The sequence below is a fragment of the Hypanus sabinus genome, chromosome 18, assembly GCF_030144855.1.
Source record: "Hypanus sabinus isolate sHypSab1 chromosome 18, sHypSab1.hap1, whole genome shotgun sequence".
NCBI classification, from domain to species: domain Eukaryota; kingdom Metazoa; phylum Chordata; class Chondrichthyes; order Myliobatiformes; family Dasyatidae; genus Hypanus; species Hypanus sabinus.
Window position 1 is genome coordinate 76433470 of NC_082723.1, and position 17771 is coordinate 76451240.

General features: G+C 39.8%; 2 protein-coding genes across 2 annotated transcripts in view; one reads left to right on the plus strand and one right to left on the minus strand.

Annotated features, from left to right (window-relative positions):
- The window catches only part of pi4kab (phosphatidylinositol 4-kinase, catalytic, alpha b), a 314691-nt gene that overhangs the window by 127635 nt on the left and 169285 nt on the right, over window positions 1–17771 (plus strand). The window lies entirely within an intron of this gene.
- serpind1 (serpin peptidase inhibitor, clade D (heparin cofactor), member 1) lies at window positions 1090–16604 on the minus strand. The gene is made up of 5 exons (XM_059943703.1): window positions 16499–16604; window positions 10426–11337; window positions 8462–8735; window positions 7196–7343; window positions 1090–1896 (listed from the first exon to the last, which is right to left on the minus strand). Exons 1-5 carry the CDS (start codon window positions 16599–16601, stop codon window positions 1705–1707), a joined length of 1629 nt encoding a protein of 542 aa, XP_059799686.1. The 5' UTR covers window positions 16602–16604; the 3' UTR covers window positions 1090–1704.

The window sequence follows — 17771 nt, forward strand, 5'->3', positions numbered from 1 at the left end:
AAAGAAAACCCATAGCTAGTATTGCTCTTCTCTTTGTAATCTGGAGCAATGGGTGTTCTGCTTTTAAAGCCTTCACCTGCCCCTGTTACGGTAACATTTGTAAGTTTTGTAACCGTTGCTTGCCTGTTGAACTATTTGCAGAGTTGACGACTCACATTTTTGTTAGAATGTAAATATTTATTCTTGCAAAACAACCAAAGGGCAAGAGTCACCTTCTTCTTGTAATTTTTTTTTGCCAGTTATCGACTTCATGAACAAAGTTCTGATTTTAAAAACTTGTTCACTGAGGAAAGCTTCCAGCATTGAAAAGATTTTTTGGGGTAGTATAATTTGTGCCTTTGTAAATATGTCTTTGGGTGAACCTGTTTCAGTTTGAACTTGAAACAGACAAGCACTATTCAAAGGGTATGGCAAACTTTCTTTGAGTAAATGGGGAATTTCCCTTGTAGGGTGAAATGTTGGTTGATGTTTCTATTAGTCATTGCTTAAGCTTCAGCTGGAATACAATTCTATCAATCACAAAAATTAGCCTACCTTTCCACAACACGTTAAGTGTTGTTTTGTCTGCAACAGTTATCTGGAATAAATCTCTTTCCGTAAGTAATAATGTTGCCCAGGTTAATGATTATTCTCTGTCTATGTATCAGGTTCAGTCATTGTTACCACACCAGCGCTGCTTAGCTAATACATTTGTTTCTGATTGCTCAGTTCAACATTTTAATTTGCAGTATATATCCTGTCTTAAAACTAAACAATCTCCAAAGTGAAACTTCTCCTTCCTAAATAAGGTTTGGACTGCAGAGAAGCAGTCTGGTAAACATTTTATCAACAGCAGTTTAATGACTAACTTAACATTAGAGAGGACATTTTTGTATCTGTTTTTAGCAAATGTTAGTCAATACAGCCATTAAAAGAATTATGCTGTTCTACGGATGACATCTCCAATAGTCCAGTACTGTCAGCTCTTAAAACAATTATAAATTCACATTACACAGTTAAACTTCAGTATTGGTATTAAAGTAAACAATGTTAGGCAGAGGCAAGAATTCACACAAGCAACACACAAAAATTGCTAGAGGAAATCAGTAGGTCAGGCAGTATCTGTAGAGAGGAATAAACAATCAATGTTTTGGGCCAAAATGAAGGGTCTTGGCCTGAAATGTCGACTGTTTCTCTGTTCTTCTCCATAGATGCTGCCTGACCTGCTGAGTTCCTCAGGAGTTTTTTCTGTTTGAATTTTCAGCATCTACTGAGTCATGAGTTGATAATTCACACTACTACCCTGGAATGGATTGGATAAAGGTACATCTTCAGAAGGAAAATATTAACACATGAGATTCTGTAGACGCTGGAAATCCAGAGCGACATACACAGAATGCTGAAGGAGCTTAGCTGGTCAGACAGCATCAATGGAAATGCCAGGCTTCTTCCCCCTTCCTTTCCTGTCCGGATGAAGGGTCTCAGCCCGAAATGTTGACTGTTTATTTCCCTCTTTTGGTGCTGCTTGACCTGCTGAGTTCCGCCAGCATTTTGGAAGATGTTGCTCTTTTAATATCTGACTTGACAGCTCATTCCGTGAAATAACACTCTTCTGTTTACAGTGCTATGTTCTTCTACCTTAATGTCACAATATTTTATATTGATTAATTTTTGGTCAATATTAGCCTGTTTATTGGCAGTATAGCAATTTTAATGTGTAGGTCGTTAGTTCTTCAAAGGATTTGTCACCCGGCCCATATACAGTAGGCATTCAGTGCGGTGCTCATATATAAGGAATAAGAAAGGCTTCTTAACAGCAAATTCATTCTGCGAGGAGAGGGGCATGAAGCCAACCGTTGTCAGAGAAGCTGCTGTCGTTCCTTCTTCATTTACTGTGATCGATCCTTGGTGTTTGAACTAGGGGAAGAAACGAAAGGCAGATGATTAAGTCAAATACAGTCAGTTCATCAGTTAAGCACAACTCTGACTGGAACAAATGGTTTAGTGTGCAGCAGACAAGAGTGTCAGCCACAGTGCTGGAGTTATTCAGTTGTCAGATTTCTGACAGTCCCAACAACACTCATCATCATCATTATGTGCTGTGTTGTACAACGTGGACGATCTTGGTCTCCATGACCATAACTGTTCTGGGCAAATTTTTCTACAGAAGTGGTTTGCCATTGCTGCCTTCTTCGCAGTGTCTTTACAAGACAGGTGAACCTAACCATTATCAATACTCTTCAGAGATTGTCTGCCTGGCGTCAGTGGTCGCATAACCAGGACTTTCTGATATGCTCTAGCTGCTCATATGACCACCCTCCTGTTCCCATGGCTTCATATGACCCTGATCAGGGGGGTGGAGGTGGTGTCTAAGCAGTTGCTACACATTGCCCAAGGGTGACCTGCAGGCTAGATGAGGGAAGAAGTGCCTTACACTGCCTTTGGTACAGGTATGTCTCCACCCAACCACCCATGAACTCTACCTCATTTTTCACACACCATTGGGAACATTTAAAAGTTGGTGGAAGCTTATCCTTCTTAAGGACCTGTAACTAACAAATAAAAGCATTCTTCAGGGATGTGAGAAGGCTACGTAGAAGGGCTAAGTGAGTAAGCAAAGGTAAGGCCTATGGAGTATAATATGTGGATAAAATTAAATAGTCTATTTTAGCAAGGAAAACAGCAAGAAACACTTTATCTAAAAGGTGAGAGTCTGCAGAGCTCTGGGATGCAGAATGATCTATTGTATAATACATAAAAGACTCGTAAGGAGGTACAGCAAGTTACTAGGAGAGCTAGCCATGTTTATGACTAGGGGAATGGGATACAAAATCGGAAGATCATGCTTTAGTTGTCTGGAACATTAATGAGATATTGGGATTACTCTCAGTAAGGGAGTGAATACTTTAGAAGAGTTCAGAGAAGATTGACCAGACTGGTTGGGTTGAGTTGATCTCTGATCTTGGCAATTTACTTGCAAACATTTGCTTGAATCACCATACAAGGAGATTCAAGGATTCATATTTTCAAAGCGCATTTATTATCAACAAATGTATAAATTATACAATCTTGAGATTTGTTTGCTTCACAAGCAGTCACAAAGCAAAGGAACCCGAATGTATCCAATTCCCCCAGTACCCATAAAGAAAGAGAAAAGCAAAATAGAACAAATCATGCAACTAATTGACGTAAGCAAAAACAACAGCATTCTGAACCACATTGAATCCTTAGATCCATATTTCTGGAGCAGCCCAGGGTAGACCCAAAGCCTCAGTATCAGTTCATCATATTAACTGGGTAAACCGCTGCAAAGTTTGCAGGCACAAAGAAGAGCAGCTGAGGGCAGCCTCACAGCCTTAGTGTCACAGAGAAAGGAGCCCTCAGACTATCTGGGCTAGTGTTTAAGTTGTTCGAACCTTGCACTAGGAGCCACGCCCCACCACGGTGAAGCACTGTGGGTGCACTATTGATTCCTATTTATGAACCAATGCGGACAAAGTTCCTGTCCCAAAGCATAAAGTTTGCCACACAGCCAATCAGCAATGAGATTTTCTCCCCATATCACAATTGTTTCCATAATGATGTCCAATTAGCTGATTGATAAGTATATAAAGGCCGAGCATTCGGAGGACACACCACTTATGATGTCTTCTCACATGGGGACGAAACATTTACAAGTAAATGTACTCAGCATGCTCAACCCAACCATCAACCATACCAAGGCACACACCTTCTGAATTATTTCCATTTACTAGACTAATACCAGCATCTTGGGTAATGATGAGTCTGAGTATAGAGAGGAAATTAAGAACCTGGTGGCATAGTGCGAAGACAATAACCTATCCCTCAACGTCAGCAAGACGAAGGAATTGGTTGTTGAGTTCAGAAGGAGTAGCGGACCGCACGACCCCATCTACATCGGTGGTGTGCAGGTGGAACAGGTCAAAAGCTTTAAGTTCCTCGGAGTGAATATCACAAATGACCTGACTTGGTCTAACCAAGTAGAGTCCACTGCCAAGAAGGCCCTCCAGTGCCTTTATTTCCTGAGGAAGCTGAAGAAATTTGGCCTGTCCCCTAAAACCCTCACTAATTTTTATAGGTGCAGCGTAGAAAGCATTCTTCTAGGGTGCATCACAACCTGGTATGGAAGTTGTCCTGTCCAAGACCAGAAGAAGCTGCAGAAGATCATGAACCTAGCCCAGCACATCACACAAACCAATCTTCCATCCTTGGACTCACTTTACACCATACACTGTCGGAGCAGTGCTGCCAGGATAATCAAAGATAAGTCCCACCCAGCCAACACACTTATTGTCCCACTTCCCTCCAGGAGAAGGTTCAGGAGCTTGAAGATCCGTATGGCCAGATTTGGGAACAGCTTCTTTCCAACTGTGATAAGACTGCTGAACAGATCCTGACCCGGATCTGGGCCATACCTTCCAAATATCCAGACCTGACTTGCACTACTGTACTTTCCCTTTGCTGTTTTCTACTTCTGATTTATAATTTAAATTTTTATTATATCTCTTCGATTTGTACTTCAGGGAAGCGCTGAAACAAATATCACTGTGATGATTGTACGCTCTAGTATCAATTGTTTGATGACAATAAAGTATTTGTATTTGTATAAATGCACAGATTGTCTTGCAAGGAAAATGTTGGGCACACCAGGCTTTGGATTTTAAAATAAAGAATGGTGATTTGATTCAAACTTATGGGATCCTTGGGGAACCTTCACAAAGTGATGTGGAAAGGATGTTTTCTTTTGTGGAAGAATGCTTAAAGATAAAGGAACATCCCAGTTATCATTTTGTCCAGGAATTCCCAACCTTTAATATGTCAAGAACCACAAGCAAGGGGTGCATGGACCGCAGGTTGGCAACCCCTGGTTTTGGTGAACCCTCATTGCTCTCTATTCATGGGAGTTTTGTTTTGTTATCTTGCATAAGAGACTGAAACTATACACCATACTCTAGGTGTGGTCTCATTACAATTGTAACAATACAGTTTTGCTTCTCTTTTGGAAGTCTTTTCCATCGAAGGCATATTTGCCTTCTTAAGTGCATGCTGCACCTACAAGAATGATAGTTTTCAGACAGAGCAGCAGAGATACCAAGGAGCAGATTGGGAGGCAGATTTTGGAAAGGTGCAAAAATAACAGGGTTGTTATCATGGGTGACTTTAACTTCCCTAATATTGATTGGCACCTGATTAGTTCCAATGGTTTAGACAGGGCAGAGTTTGTTAAGTGTGTCCAGGACGGATTCCTGTCTCAGTATGTCAACAGGCCGACTGGGGAATGCCATACTAGATCTAGTACTGGGTAACAAACCAGGTCAGGTCACAGGTCTGTCAGTGGGTGAGCATCTGGGGGACAGTAACCACTGCTCCCTGACCTTTAGCATTATCATGGAAAAGGATAGAATCAGAGAGGACAGGAAAATTTTTAATTGGGGAAAGGCAAATTATGAGGCTATAAGGCTAGAACTTGTGGGTGTGAATTGGGATGATGTTTTTGCAGGGAAATGTACTATGGACATGTGATCGATGTTTAGGGATCTCTTGCAGGATGTTAAGGATAAATTTGACTTGGTGAGGAAGATAAAGAATGTTGTCCAATTAAGAATGTTGTCCTCATGTTCAAAAAAGGTAGTAGGGATAGTCCGGGTAATTATAGACCAGTGAGCCTTATGTCTGTGTGGGAAAGGTGTTGGAAAAGATTTTTAGAGATAGAATCTGTGGGCATTTAGAGAATCATGGTCTGATCAGGGACAGTCAGCATGGCTTTGTGAAGGGCAGATCGTGTCTAACAAGATAGAGTGGAAAGCCAGCGCCTCTTCCCCAGGGCACCACTGCTCAATACAAGAGGACATGGCTTTAAGGTAAGGGGAGGGAAGCTGAAGGGGGATGTTAGAGGAAGGTTTTTCACTCAAAGAGTGGTTGATGCGTGGAATGCACTGCCTGAGTTGGTGGTGGAGGCAGATGGTGGAGGTGGTGGAGGTGAAATTTAAGAGATGACTAGACAGGTATATGGAGGGATTTAAGGTGGGGGGGTTTTATATGTGTGGTAGGGTTTAAGGGTCAGCACAACATTGTGGGGTGAAGAGCTTGTACTGTGCTGTATTGTTCTATGTTCTATACTCAGAGTCTATTCAATGATAGTTTCCGGCCATAGTTAGAGTCTGTTCAATGCTTTTAGTCGATAGGTACAGAGAGGGCTCCTACCAGATTAATGCCCAGAATCTCAAGGTTCAAAGTAAATTTATTTTCAAAGTACGCACAGTACTGTGCAAAAGTCTTAGGCACCCTAGATTTTTTATATGGTTTCAGATGGTATAGGCTCCACCGAGCTCTGATCTCAACATCTGTCTGGGATAACCTGGAAAGACAGCAGCAAGCAAGACAGCCAAAGTCTGCAGAAGAACTGTGGCAAGTTCTACAAGATGTTTGAATTAACCTGCCAGCTGTTTTACTTACAAAACTGCACGCTAGAATTGATGCAGTTTTGGTTGTCACACCAAATATCGATTTGATTTTGTGTTTAACTGTTTACTTCCCTTTCTGGTAAATATTTGAGATATTTAGAAACTTTTTATTTCATTATTTTTGAAAGAATCTATGCTTTACAGAATTTTTTTACATATGCCTCAGACTTTTGCACAGTACTGTACATACAGGAAAATTAGCATTGAGATTAAAAAGCATACAGAGAAAATTTATAAGAATTTTAACCTTCACTTAAGGAGCTGAGTACATGTGAAAGGTTCAGCATTAAACTAAGACTTTTGCACAGTACTGTATATGACACTATGTACTGCTCTGAAATTAATTTTTGTGCAGGCATTCATAGTAGAACAAAGAAGTAGAATAGAATGAAAAGCCACATTGAAGACTTACAAGTAACCAATGTTTAAAGAACAAATTGTGCAAATCCAAATAAGTAAATAATATTGAGGACTTGAATGCTATATGTTACAGAAACTGATCTAGTGCTTTCCTGGTGTACATGACGAATAAGCTCATTTCAGGCATCCAGCCGGGTACAGGTATCAATTTTAACTAGTGTTTTGATGATGAACTCAAAGTTTGTCAGTGAAATGTCAGTTAAAATTGATACTTGTACCCAACTGGAAGCACAAGAAGAGTTTATTTGTTGATATTTATTTATTTATTATTATTTTTATTTTTAGTGGATAGGTTTAGAGCAGGCTCCTACCAGGTTAATGCCCAGATTCTCTTGAGTTGATATTCCAGTAAAGTCTGCTGTTTGTTCAAAAGGCAGCGACAGTCCGAGAGTCTTGAAGTATGATACCAGGTCGTACTGCTTTACCAGGTTAAATCTGGGGAGCATCACCTTTATTGTTCTGTTGTTTAAAATATAAAGAGTGAATTTTAAGAGACACACAACTTTATAAAGATTTTTGTTAGTGTTAATTCATGAGACATACAGCACGGAAACTGGCCCAACTCAGGCATGCTGACCAAGCTGTACAAGCCAGCTTAGTCCCCCTTGTTCTTTCTGATTCTGGTTTATATGACCCACCTCCCTCCAAATCTTATCTTCCTTTGGCTGCCGAAATCGCTCTTAAACATTGCTTTCTCTTTCGCTGCAACTTGTATTTCTCTTTCTCAAAGTTCAAAGTAAATTTGAATTGAATTCACTTTATTACTTTCATCCTTTTTATCCATGAGGAGTAAAAATCTTTACATTTCCGTATTTATCAATTTATTATCAAAGTAGTTTTCTTTTGGGTATACTCAGTAAATCCAAGAAACATAGTAGAATCAGTGAAAGACTGCATCCAGTACGATGGACAAACGACCAATGTGCAAAAGACAACAAATTGTTCAAATACAAAAGTAACATGAAGAAATAATAATAAATAAATGAGCAATAATTATCAAGTACATGGGATGAGGAATCCTTGAAAGTGAGTCCATAGATTTTGGGAACGATTCAGTGACAGGGCGAGTGAAGTTATCCCCTCTCTAAATCAAGATCCTGTTGCTTAACCTGGTGGTGTGGTTTCTGAGGCTCCTATGCTTTCTTCCTAATGGTAGCAGTGAGAAGAGAGTATGTCCTGGGTGGTGGGGTCCCTGATGATGTGTGCTGCTTTCCTGCAACAACGCTCCTTGTAGATGTGCTCAATGGTGGGGAGGGCCGCATCCACTACTTTTTGAGAGATTTTCTATTCAAGGCATTGGTGTTCTATCACTTCTATCCTCTTTCACACCAAAGAGAAAAGTCCTAGCTCGCTTGACCTATCCTCATGAGACCATAAGATATAGGAGCAGAATTAAGCCATTAAAAGTTTGCTCCACTATTTCGCCAAGACTAATCCATTTCCCTCTCAGACTCTTTATCCTGCCTTCTCCCTGTAAACTTTCACGCCCTGACTAATCAAGAATTTGTATAAGACCATAATGCTCATTTCCCTTAGATTTCTAAGCACCTAATTGCACTCCAGAAGAGAAAATATACCTGTTGGTCATGGTCTTTAACCAGGTCAACACCACCTCTGACGTCAGCTGCATTTCAATAGTCTTCATGCCAGAGAATTTGCGGGGCACCACGATTAACATACTGATGTTTCCCACATACGGCAGCTGGAGGATGTCACATTCAAGTTTGTGGTCTACTGTTGCTGGGAAGTTTCCCCGGGTTTGCATCATAGGCACCCTGACAGAATCCTTTTCATTCAGCCAGAAAGCCCCTCGGTATGTCCTTTCATGAGGAAATTTGGTCTGCCATGTTCCTGTTACACCAGAGAGGAAATAAATTTTTCAACTTCATGATAAAAAAGAAATATCAGATTCTCTGCATCTTTGGGCTTTAGAATGCTATTATACTTTCCGTTTACCATATTGAGACGTTGATCCCAAGTGTGGAAAATTGCACAGCAAATGCTGGAAACACAACACATCGCTCATTCTGAACCCCAACCCTCCAGCCCATTGCTAGATAACCTTTTGTGATTTGTGCACTCGATCTCTATGTAAATTGATATTCTGCAATCCTTTTGCTTTTAGATCATAGTTTTTCTTCAAACCCCTCTTACCTAGATACAGGAGCTTGTGCCTTACCACCTTAAACCCCGTTTGATGTGTTTTCACCCTGTTGTTCTACTTGTATATATCCTGTTGCAAAGTACGAATATCTTCATTACAACATATCCTCCCATCTATTCTTGTGTCAGTATCAAACTTACCTTCCATAAAATTCCAGGCCCCAGAGTGTTCTGATGTGACTGAACCCGACATTGGGATGCCTGATCGAAGAGGTCAGACAGAGAGAGGAATGAGCTGGTTCAGCTCGCTGCGCCACAAAGTTTACTCAGCTCTGTGCTGAACTGAGGGTCAGGGGGCGGACTCTCTGTGGACCAGTTCAGAACTCTATTTGCTTGCATTTATTGTTTGCATGATTTTTTTTTCTCTGCACATTGGGTGTTTGTTTTTTTTTATGGATTCTTTTGGGTTGCTGTGTTTCGTGGCTGCCTTCTAGGAGACGAATCTCAAGGTTGTATAATGTATACATACTTTGATAATAAATGCACTTGGAACTTTCAGGGTAAGCTACCTCCTTCAGGGTATGAATATGAATCTTGAACAATTTGAGGACCAGTGATGAATTCTGGGGGCATTCCATGAATTACATTATTCAACCCTGGAAAAAAAACATTTATCCTAAGACTCCTTCCTGGGCATGCTCTCTTCTTATTACTGTCATCAAAGAGGAGTGACAAGGAGCCTGAAGATCCACACTCAACATTTTAGGAACAGCTTCTTTCCCTCCACCATCAGATTACAAAATTATGAGGGGTATAGACAGAGTAAATGCAAGCAGGCTTTTTCCACCGAGCTTGGGTGGAATTACAACTAGGGGTCATAGGCTAAGGTTAAAAGGTGAAAAGTTTAAGGGGAACATGAGGGGAACTTCTTCACTCAGAGTGGTGGGAGTGTGGAACGAGCTGCCAGTGAAAGTGGTGCACATGAGCATGATTTCCACATTGAAGAGAAGTTTGGAAAGGTACATAGTGATAGGGTTATGAAGGGCTATAGTCAACTGGTATAGGCAGTTTAAATGGTTTGGCATGGACTAAATGGGCCAACGGTCCTGTTTCTATGACTTTAATCCATGAACCCATGAACACTACATTACTATTGTTCTGTCTTTTTGCACTATTTTTATATATTCTTACTGTAACTTATAGTTTTTATGTATCGCACTGTACTACTACCACAAAACAACACATTTAATGCCATATGTCTGATAATTAACTTGATTCTGACTCTGAACACACTCCTATGGTAACCAATTCAATCCATGTTAACACACTGCCCCCAAAACCAACAGTTCTCATCTTAGCAACCAGTGCTTGTCAAATGCCTTCCAAAAAAATTATATGAGCTTTTGCATATACAGAATTTGTAACAGAAAGAATATACCTTTCAAGTACAAGATGTTCAGAATCATGATGAGAGTTTGTGGATCTATTGTCGTTATACCTTCTTTAATCAGTCCTTTGGTGAGCTTAAGAATGCGTTGGTTCATTTTATGAATCAGAGCAGGGTCAGTGAAGTTGACGGACTGTGGCTCGGTGAAGTAATAGGCTTTCATATTTTGTGTGAAGTTGCTCAGAATCTGAGCATCCTGACGTACAAAAAGACCATTAATACCCTGGAGAGTGTAACCAAAGTTATGGCGAAAGAGGCGATGACTCAGCCGGCGAAAGAGATTGTGAACGGTCATCTGGTCGTACTTTACACTTGCATTTACAAACTCTGCAAAGCCCAGGACGTGGAATAGCTGCTGATGGGTTTCGCGTCTTGCACCTAGAGAAACCATACCCAGGGTGGTTGAGATGCCAACAGGCGCTAGTAAAATGTTGTCAAGCGGGTTGACTCCATTCCTGATACTTTTATAAAGATTGAAAGCAAAGTTGGCATTGACGATGTTCAAGCGTTGAATCCTGGTTTTGCCGTGGAATAGTTGGAGTAACTTGGCTCTTTTTGCTGCGGGGTCTAAATGAAGAGATTCCGTGTCTATTTCTGGTGAGATTTCTATTTCGTCAATTTCATCAACATAATCGTCATCCTCTTCAGCAAATATTGCATCAAAATCCAGGTATTCGTCTTCCTCTATATCTGGGAGCAGGTCCTGTGTTAACGTATTGTCCTCATGCAATTGTTCGATATTCCTGCTGGGGAGATTTTCATTGGTCCTCAGGTTTGGTGATGCACCGGTTGGCTGTGGCTCAAAATGTTGAGCTAAAGACTTAATTCCACAAAATGCTGGTGGCGGGACCAGGAGGACACCCAGTATGAAGAATAGGATCCTCATTTTGCAGTGATATCTTTCTGTTGATGTCAAATGGAGACATTAGATAGTAAGTGATATGATGGAAGCTGTTGCAGTCAGTGTGTATGTTGGGAAGTTTTTTTGTTATCAATAGTGGAACATTTCACTTATTACTCTGAGGATAAACTTTCAAGTTTAAACACTTAATGTACTTGTAGAGTCATAGAAAAGTACAGCATAGAAACAGGACCTTCTGCCCGTTAAGCCCATGTTGAATTACTTAAACGGCTCACTTCTATCGACTTGCACTGGAACCACAGCCCTCCATACCCCTACCATCTATGTACCTATCCAAACTTCTCTTAAATGTTGAAATTGAGACCGTGTGCTCCACTTCGGCTGGTAGCCTGTTCCACTCTCAACACCCTCTAAGTGAAGGTGTTCCCCTTAAATTTTTCGCCTTTCACCCTTAACCCATGATCTCCATTTTAGTCTCACCCAACCTCAGTGGAAAAAGCCTGCTTGCATTTACCATATCTGTACCCCTCTTGACCTATTCAATCTTCCTTTATAACTCAGGTCCTCCAGACCCTGCAACACCCTTGTAAATTTTCTCTGTGCTCTTTCAACCTTGTTTACATCTTTCCTGTAGGTAAGTGACCAAAATTGTATACAATACTACAAATTAGGCCTCACCAATGTCTTATACAACTTCAACATAACATCTTATCTTTTGTCCTCAATGCATTGATTTATGAAGGCCAATGTGCCAAAAGCTTTCTTTAACACCTTATCTACCTGTGACGCCACTTTCAATGAATCATGGACCTGTATTCCCAGATCCCTTTGTTCAACAGTACTCATCAGTTCCCTACCATTCACTGTGTAAGACCTACCCAGGATGGTCCTACCAAAGGGCAACACCTCATACTTATAGGTGACACTTTTTGCCTTTCTAATGGTAACAAACAACACAGCGCCAGATTGAACTGTGCTAAACTGTACTGAATATGCCTGGACTTTGTGGTTTAGTGTTTTATATTCTGTGTTTCAGTTCATTCTGTTTTTACCATTTGCACAATTTGTTTGGTTTTTGCGCATTGGAGGTTTGATGTTTTTCTTTGAATGTGTTAAATAGCTTTCTTTGTTTCGTGGTTGTTTGGGAAGATGGATCTCAGGGTTGTATACTGCATACTTTGATAATAAATGTACTTTGAATCTTTTTATGTTCTTAGAGCTCTGAATCATCAGAATGCTTTTAATTAATCTCATAGTAAGCTGTAAATGACATGTGTAAAATCAAAAGTTTTAACATTTTATTATCTGGTTATAAATATAGTCGTGAATATCTATGCAATAAGTAATGATATACACAGTGGTCACTTTATTAGGTACACCTATACACCTGCTTGTTCATGCAGATCTCTAATCAGCCAATCATGTGGCAGCAACTTAATACATAAAAGCATACAGACATGGTCAAGAGGCTCAGTTTTTATCCAGACCAAACGTTAGAATGGTGAAGAAATGTGATCTAAGTGACCTTGATTAGGACTTTATTTCCCTAGAGAGTTGAGAATGAGGAGAGATTTGGTAGATATTTACAGAAGTTTGAGGGTAAATGCAAGCAGGCTTTTCGCACTGAGGTTGGGTGAAACTAGAACTAAGGGTGAAAGGTGAAATGCTTATGGAGAACCTCTTCTTCACATGTCAATTTGGGTTTTAAAATGTGAAGGGTAAGGAGTCATTCAGGAATTTTAGAAATATATATGGATTAATGTGTATTAATCAGAGTGGAGAAACAACTCCACCATCTGGGTAGCCTCCAACCTGATGGCATGAATATTGATTTCTCCTTCTTGTAAAAAATAATCCTTCCCCCTCCTCTCTTCTTCTATTCCCCACTCTGGTCTCTTACCTCTTCTCACTGCGCCTGGTGCCCCTCCTTCTCTTTCTCCTATGATCCACTCTCCTCTCCTATCAGATTCCTTCCTCTCCAACCCTTTACCTTTCCCACCCACCTGGCTTCACCTATCACTTTCCAGCCATCCTCCTTCCCCTCCCCCACCTTTTTATTCCGGCATCTTTCTCCTTCCTTTCCAGTCCTGAAGAATGGTCTCAGCCTGTAACATTGACTGTTTATTAATTTCCATAGATGCTGCCTGACTTGCTGAGTTCCTCCAGCATTGTGTGTGTGTTGTTTTGGGTTTCCAGCAAACCACAAACAGTTTTGCAGGTCCCTGATATGCCATCATCTTGGCAATGTGAGGAGCTCAATGTAAGTGCTTAGAGGAGGAACATAACTGAGCTGAAACTCATTATAATGCTGGTTAGAGGAATTGAACCGAATGGCACCAGAAAAAGTTGTCGTTTTTTGCATAAAGTGAAGTGGATATTTAATACTCACACCTTAAGTAGGTAACTTTGACTAAGGGCACACTGAAAGACGATAATGTGGGATTCTAATACCACACATAAATCTCATCCCAGGTAATAAATACGACTTAAATCTTTTAACTCCTATCATTCATTGTCCCATACCAATATTTATCATGTTTTTTATTGATAAGATTTCAAAGTAAAATTTATAATAAGTATTCACCCCCTTGGAAGTTTTCATGTTTTATTGTCTGCAATATTGAATCACAGTGGATTTAATTTGGCTTTTTTGACACTGATCAACAGATAAACACTATTTTGTGTCAAAGTGGAAGCAGATTTCTACAAAATGATCTAAATTATTTACAAATATAAAACACAAAATAATTGATTGCATAAGTATTCCCTTCCCCCCCCCCCCCCCCCCCCCTAAATATGACACTCCAGATCATCACTGGTACAACCAATTGGCTTTTCAGAAGTCACATAATTAGTTAAATGAAGTTCTGTTTTTGGAGACCCATGTGCTGTCTAGGTATTCAATTGATTTTAGTAAAAATACACCTGTATCTGGAAGCTCCAACTGCTGTTGAGTCAGTATCCTGGCAAAAACTACACCATGAAGACAAAAGAACATTCCAATCAACTCTGCAAAAGGTTTATTGAAAAGCACATCAGGAGATGGATAGAAGAAAATTTCCAAGTCACTGAATATCACTTGGAGTACAGTGAAGTCAATCATCAAAAAATGGAAAGAATATGGCACAGCTGTAAATCTGCCTAGAGCAGGCCATCCTCAAAAACTGAGTGACTGTGCAAGAAGGAAACTCGTGAGGGAGGCCACCAAGAGACCTATGACAACTCTGGAGGAGTTACAAGCTTCTGTGACTGAGATGGGAGAGACTGCGCATTCAACAACTGTTGCCTGGGTGATTCACCAGTTGCAGCTTTATGGGAGAGTGGCAAAAAGAAAGCCACTGTTGAAAAGAATTCACATGAAATGTCGGTTAGAGCTTGCCAGAAGGAATGGGGGAGACTCTGAAGTCAGCTGGAAGTAAGTTCCATGGTCTGATGAAACAAATATTGAACTTTTTGGCAAAGTACAGGAAAATCCTGGAGGAGAACCTGATGCAGTCTGCAATACAGCTGCAACTTGGGAGAAGATTTGTTTTCCAGCAAGACAATAACCCCCTAGCATAAAGCCAAAGCTACACAGGAATGGCTTAAAAAACAACAAAGTTAATGTCCTGGAGTGGCCAAGTCAAAGTCCAGACCTCAATCCAATTAAGCATTTGTGACTGGACTTGAAAAGGGCTGTTCACTCATGATCCCCATGCAATTTGACAGAGCTTGAGCAGTTTTATAAAGAAGATTTGGGGAAAATTGCAGTGTCTAGATGTGCAAAGCTGATAGAGACCTATCCGCACAGATTAAAGGCTGTAATTGGTGTAAAGGTGCATCTATTAAATACCGACTCCAAAGGGGTGAATACTTGTGCAATCAATTATTTTGTGTTTTATATTTGTAATTAATTTAGATCGCCTTGTAGAGATCTTTTTTCACTTTGACAATGAAAGACACTTTGGCTTTTTTGACACTAATCAACAGAAAAATTAAATCCATTGTAATTCAATGTTGTAAAACAATAAAACATGAATACTTCTGGGGGGGGGGGGAAGAAATACTTTTTATAGGCACTGTACATGTCATTACATATAACCCTGAGATTCTTTTTCCTGTCGGCAACCTTAGCAAATCTAAACAGGATCAATGAAAGAACAAGAACAAAGAAGACAACAAACTGTGCAAATGCAAGTATAAATAAATAGCAATGAATAACCAGAACATGCGATAAAGAGTCCTAAAAGTGAGATCATTGATGTAGTTATCTCCTTTTGCTCAAGAGCATGATGGTTGAGAGGTAGTAACTGTTTTTCAACCTGGTGTGTGAGTCCTGAGGCACCTGTGCCTCCTACCTGATGGCAGCATTGAGAAAAGAGCATGGGCTGGGCGGTGAGGATCTTTGATAATGGAAACTGCTTTTCTACGGCAGTATTTCCTGTAGATGTTCTCAATGGTTGAAAGGGCAGTACCTGTGATGTACTGAGCTGAATCCGCTATCTTTTGTAGGATTATCCGTTCAAAGGCACTGGTGTTTCCAATCCAGGCTGGGTTGCAGCCAGTCAATATACTCCTCACTGCACATCTACAGAAGTTTGTCAGGGTTTTTAATGAGATGCCAAATCTCCTCAGACTCCTAAGGAAGTAGAGGCACTTTTGTGCTTTCTTTGCAATTATATTTATGTGATAGGTCCAGGACTTTTGTTCTGAGATATTGACACCCAGGTCTGGCTTCCCTCTCATTTAGGGAAAGATTTTTGTTATGACACCACTCAGCCAAATTTTCAATCTCCCTCCTATACCAATTTAGGTAATTATTCTGATAATTGTACATTTAGTTTGATAGATTATATGCATTTTAGAGAAAGATGTTATACTTTAACACAGTGAAGTATGTTAGGTATTTTGGAAAAAGATATTATTTGGAAGTTATTTCTAAGTTTCAATATTGTTGGAAAAGGTCTCAAGTTGAAGAAAGTGTAATATCTTTCTCTAATACATCCATTATATCAAAATAAATACATGAGGTCCCAAAATCAAAGTTTGCTCACCAAATATAAGATCCCCTGTAAACGATAAAGAACACTTTCCAAATGCTGTGAAAAACAAGCACGTGGTTTGCCATTAAGTTTGTGGATCCTTATAAACTATTGATTGTATTGATATTTTTCATTAGCAATCTTAAATTGAGTGTGATTAAACAAGGTTATAATGACTTACCTGTGAACACCACAGTGGAATGGCAGGTTTGTAGAGTTGAATCAGCAGGCTGGATGTTTTTCATAAACTTTGTGCTGTAAAGTTTGCCCTGGTTACAGGACATTGATTCACAAAAGAGCAAACAAGCACAAATTAAACATTGGAAGGCACATGGTACTATCATTGGACAACACTGTCGCAATCAGTCACTTCAGATTGTTGCTGTGATATACATTACTGTTCCAAAGTCTTACTGTGTACCAGCACACGATGCAGTATATGAGAATATGTTTCAGTCCTGAGTCAGAATCAGAATCCAGCTTAATATCACTGGCATATGTCATTAAATTTGATATTTTGCAGCAGCAATACACTGCAATACAGAAAAAATACTTTTGATTTCAATAAGTATATATAAAAAATAACTTAAATATGTAGTGCAAAAAGACAGCAAGAACATTTGTGACATAATGTTCATGGGCTCAATATCCATTCAAATTTGATGTTCCTGAATGTTGAGTAGGCTGCTGTACCATCTCCCAGATGGCAGCAATGAGAAAAGGACATGTCTTTGTGATGGGGGTCCTTCATGATGGTTGCTGCCTGTTTGAGGCATTGCCTTTTGAAGATGTCCTGGATGCTGGGGAGGTTCGTGCCCATGATGGAGATGCCTGTGACTGCAATTTTCTTCAGCTTTTCCCTATCCTTTTTTTGCAATTAATTTTTTATTTCGATATGGAGTGTCTTTTCTTGTTTCTAATTAATGTTCATTACAATGGGATGTTTTGGAATTGATTTTAAAAGAACAACTTTCAGGCTCTTGAACAAACAGGGACAACTGCACTCATTGAGATGTTCCCACAACCAATGATCTCATTTCAGGACTATTTTTCTATTATCTCATGCTCTCATTATTAATTACTATTTATTTCTATTTGCATTTGCACAGTTTGTTGTCTTCTGTACTCTAGCTGATCTTTGATCCTGTTATAGTTACTATTCTATAGATTTGCTGAGTATGCCCACAGGCAAATCAAACTCAGGGTTGTATGTTGTGACATATATGCACTTTAATAATAACATTTATTTTGAAGTTTTAAATTTTTAAGTTTTTTTGACAGTCATTTTATGTAGAAATTTTTAAAAAAGTCATGAGATAGTGTCCATCGGTTCATTATCCATTCAGAAATAGGATAGCAGAGGGGAAGAAGCTGTTCTTTGATCACTAAGTGTCAGGCTCCTTGACAGTAGCGATGAGAAGGTCAGTATAACACAGGTGCCCAGAGTATCTGTC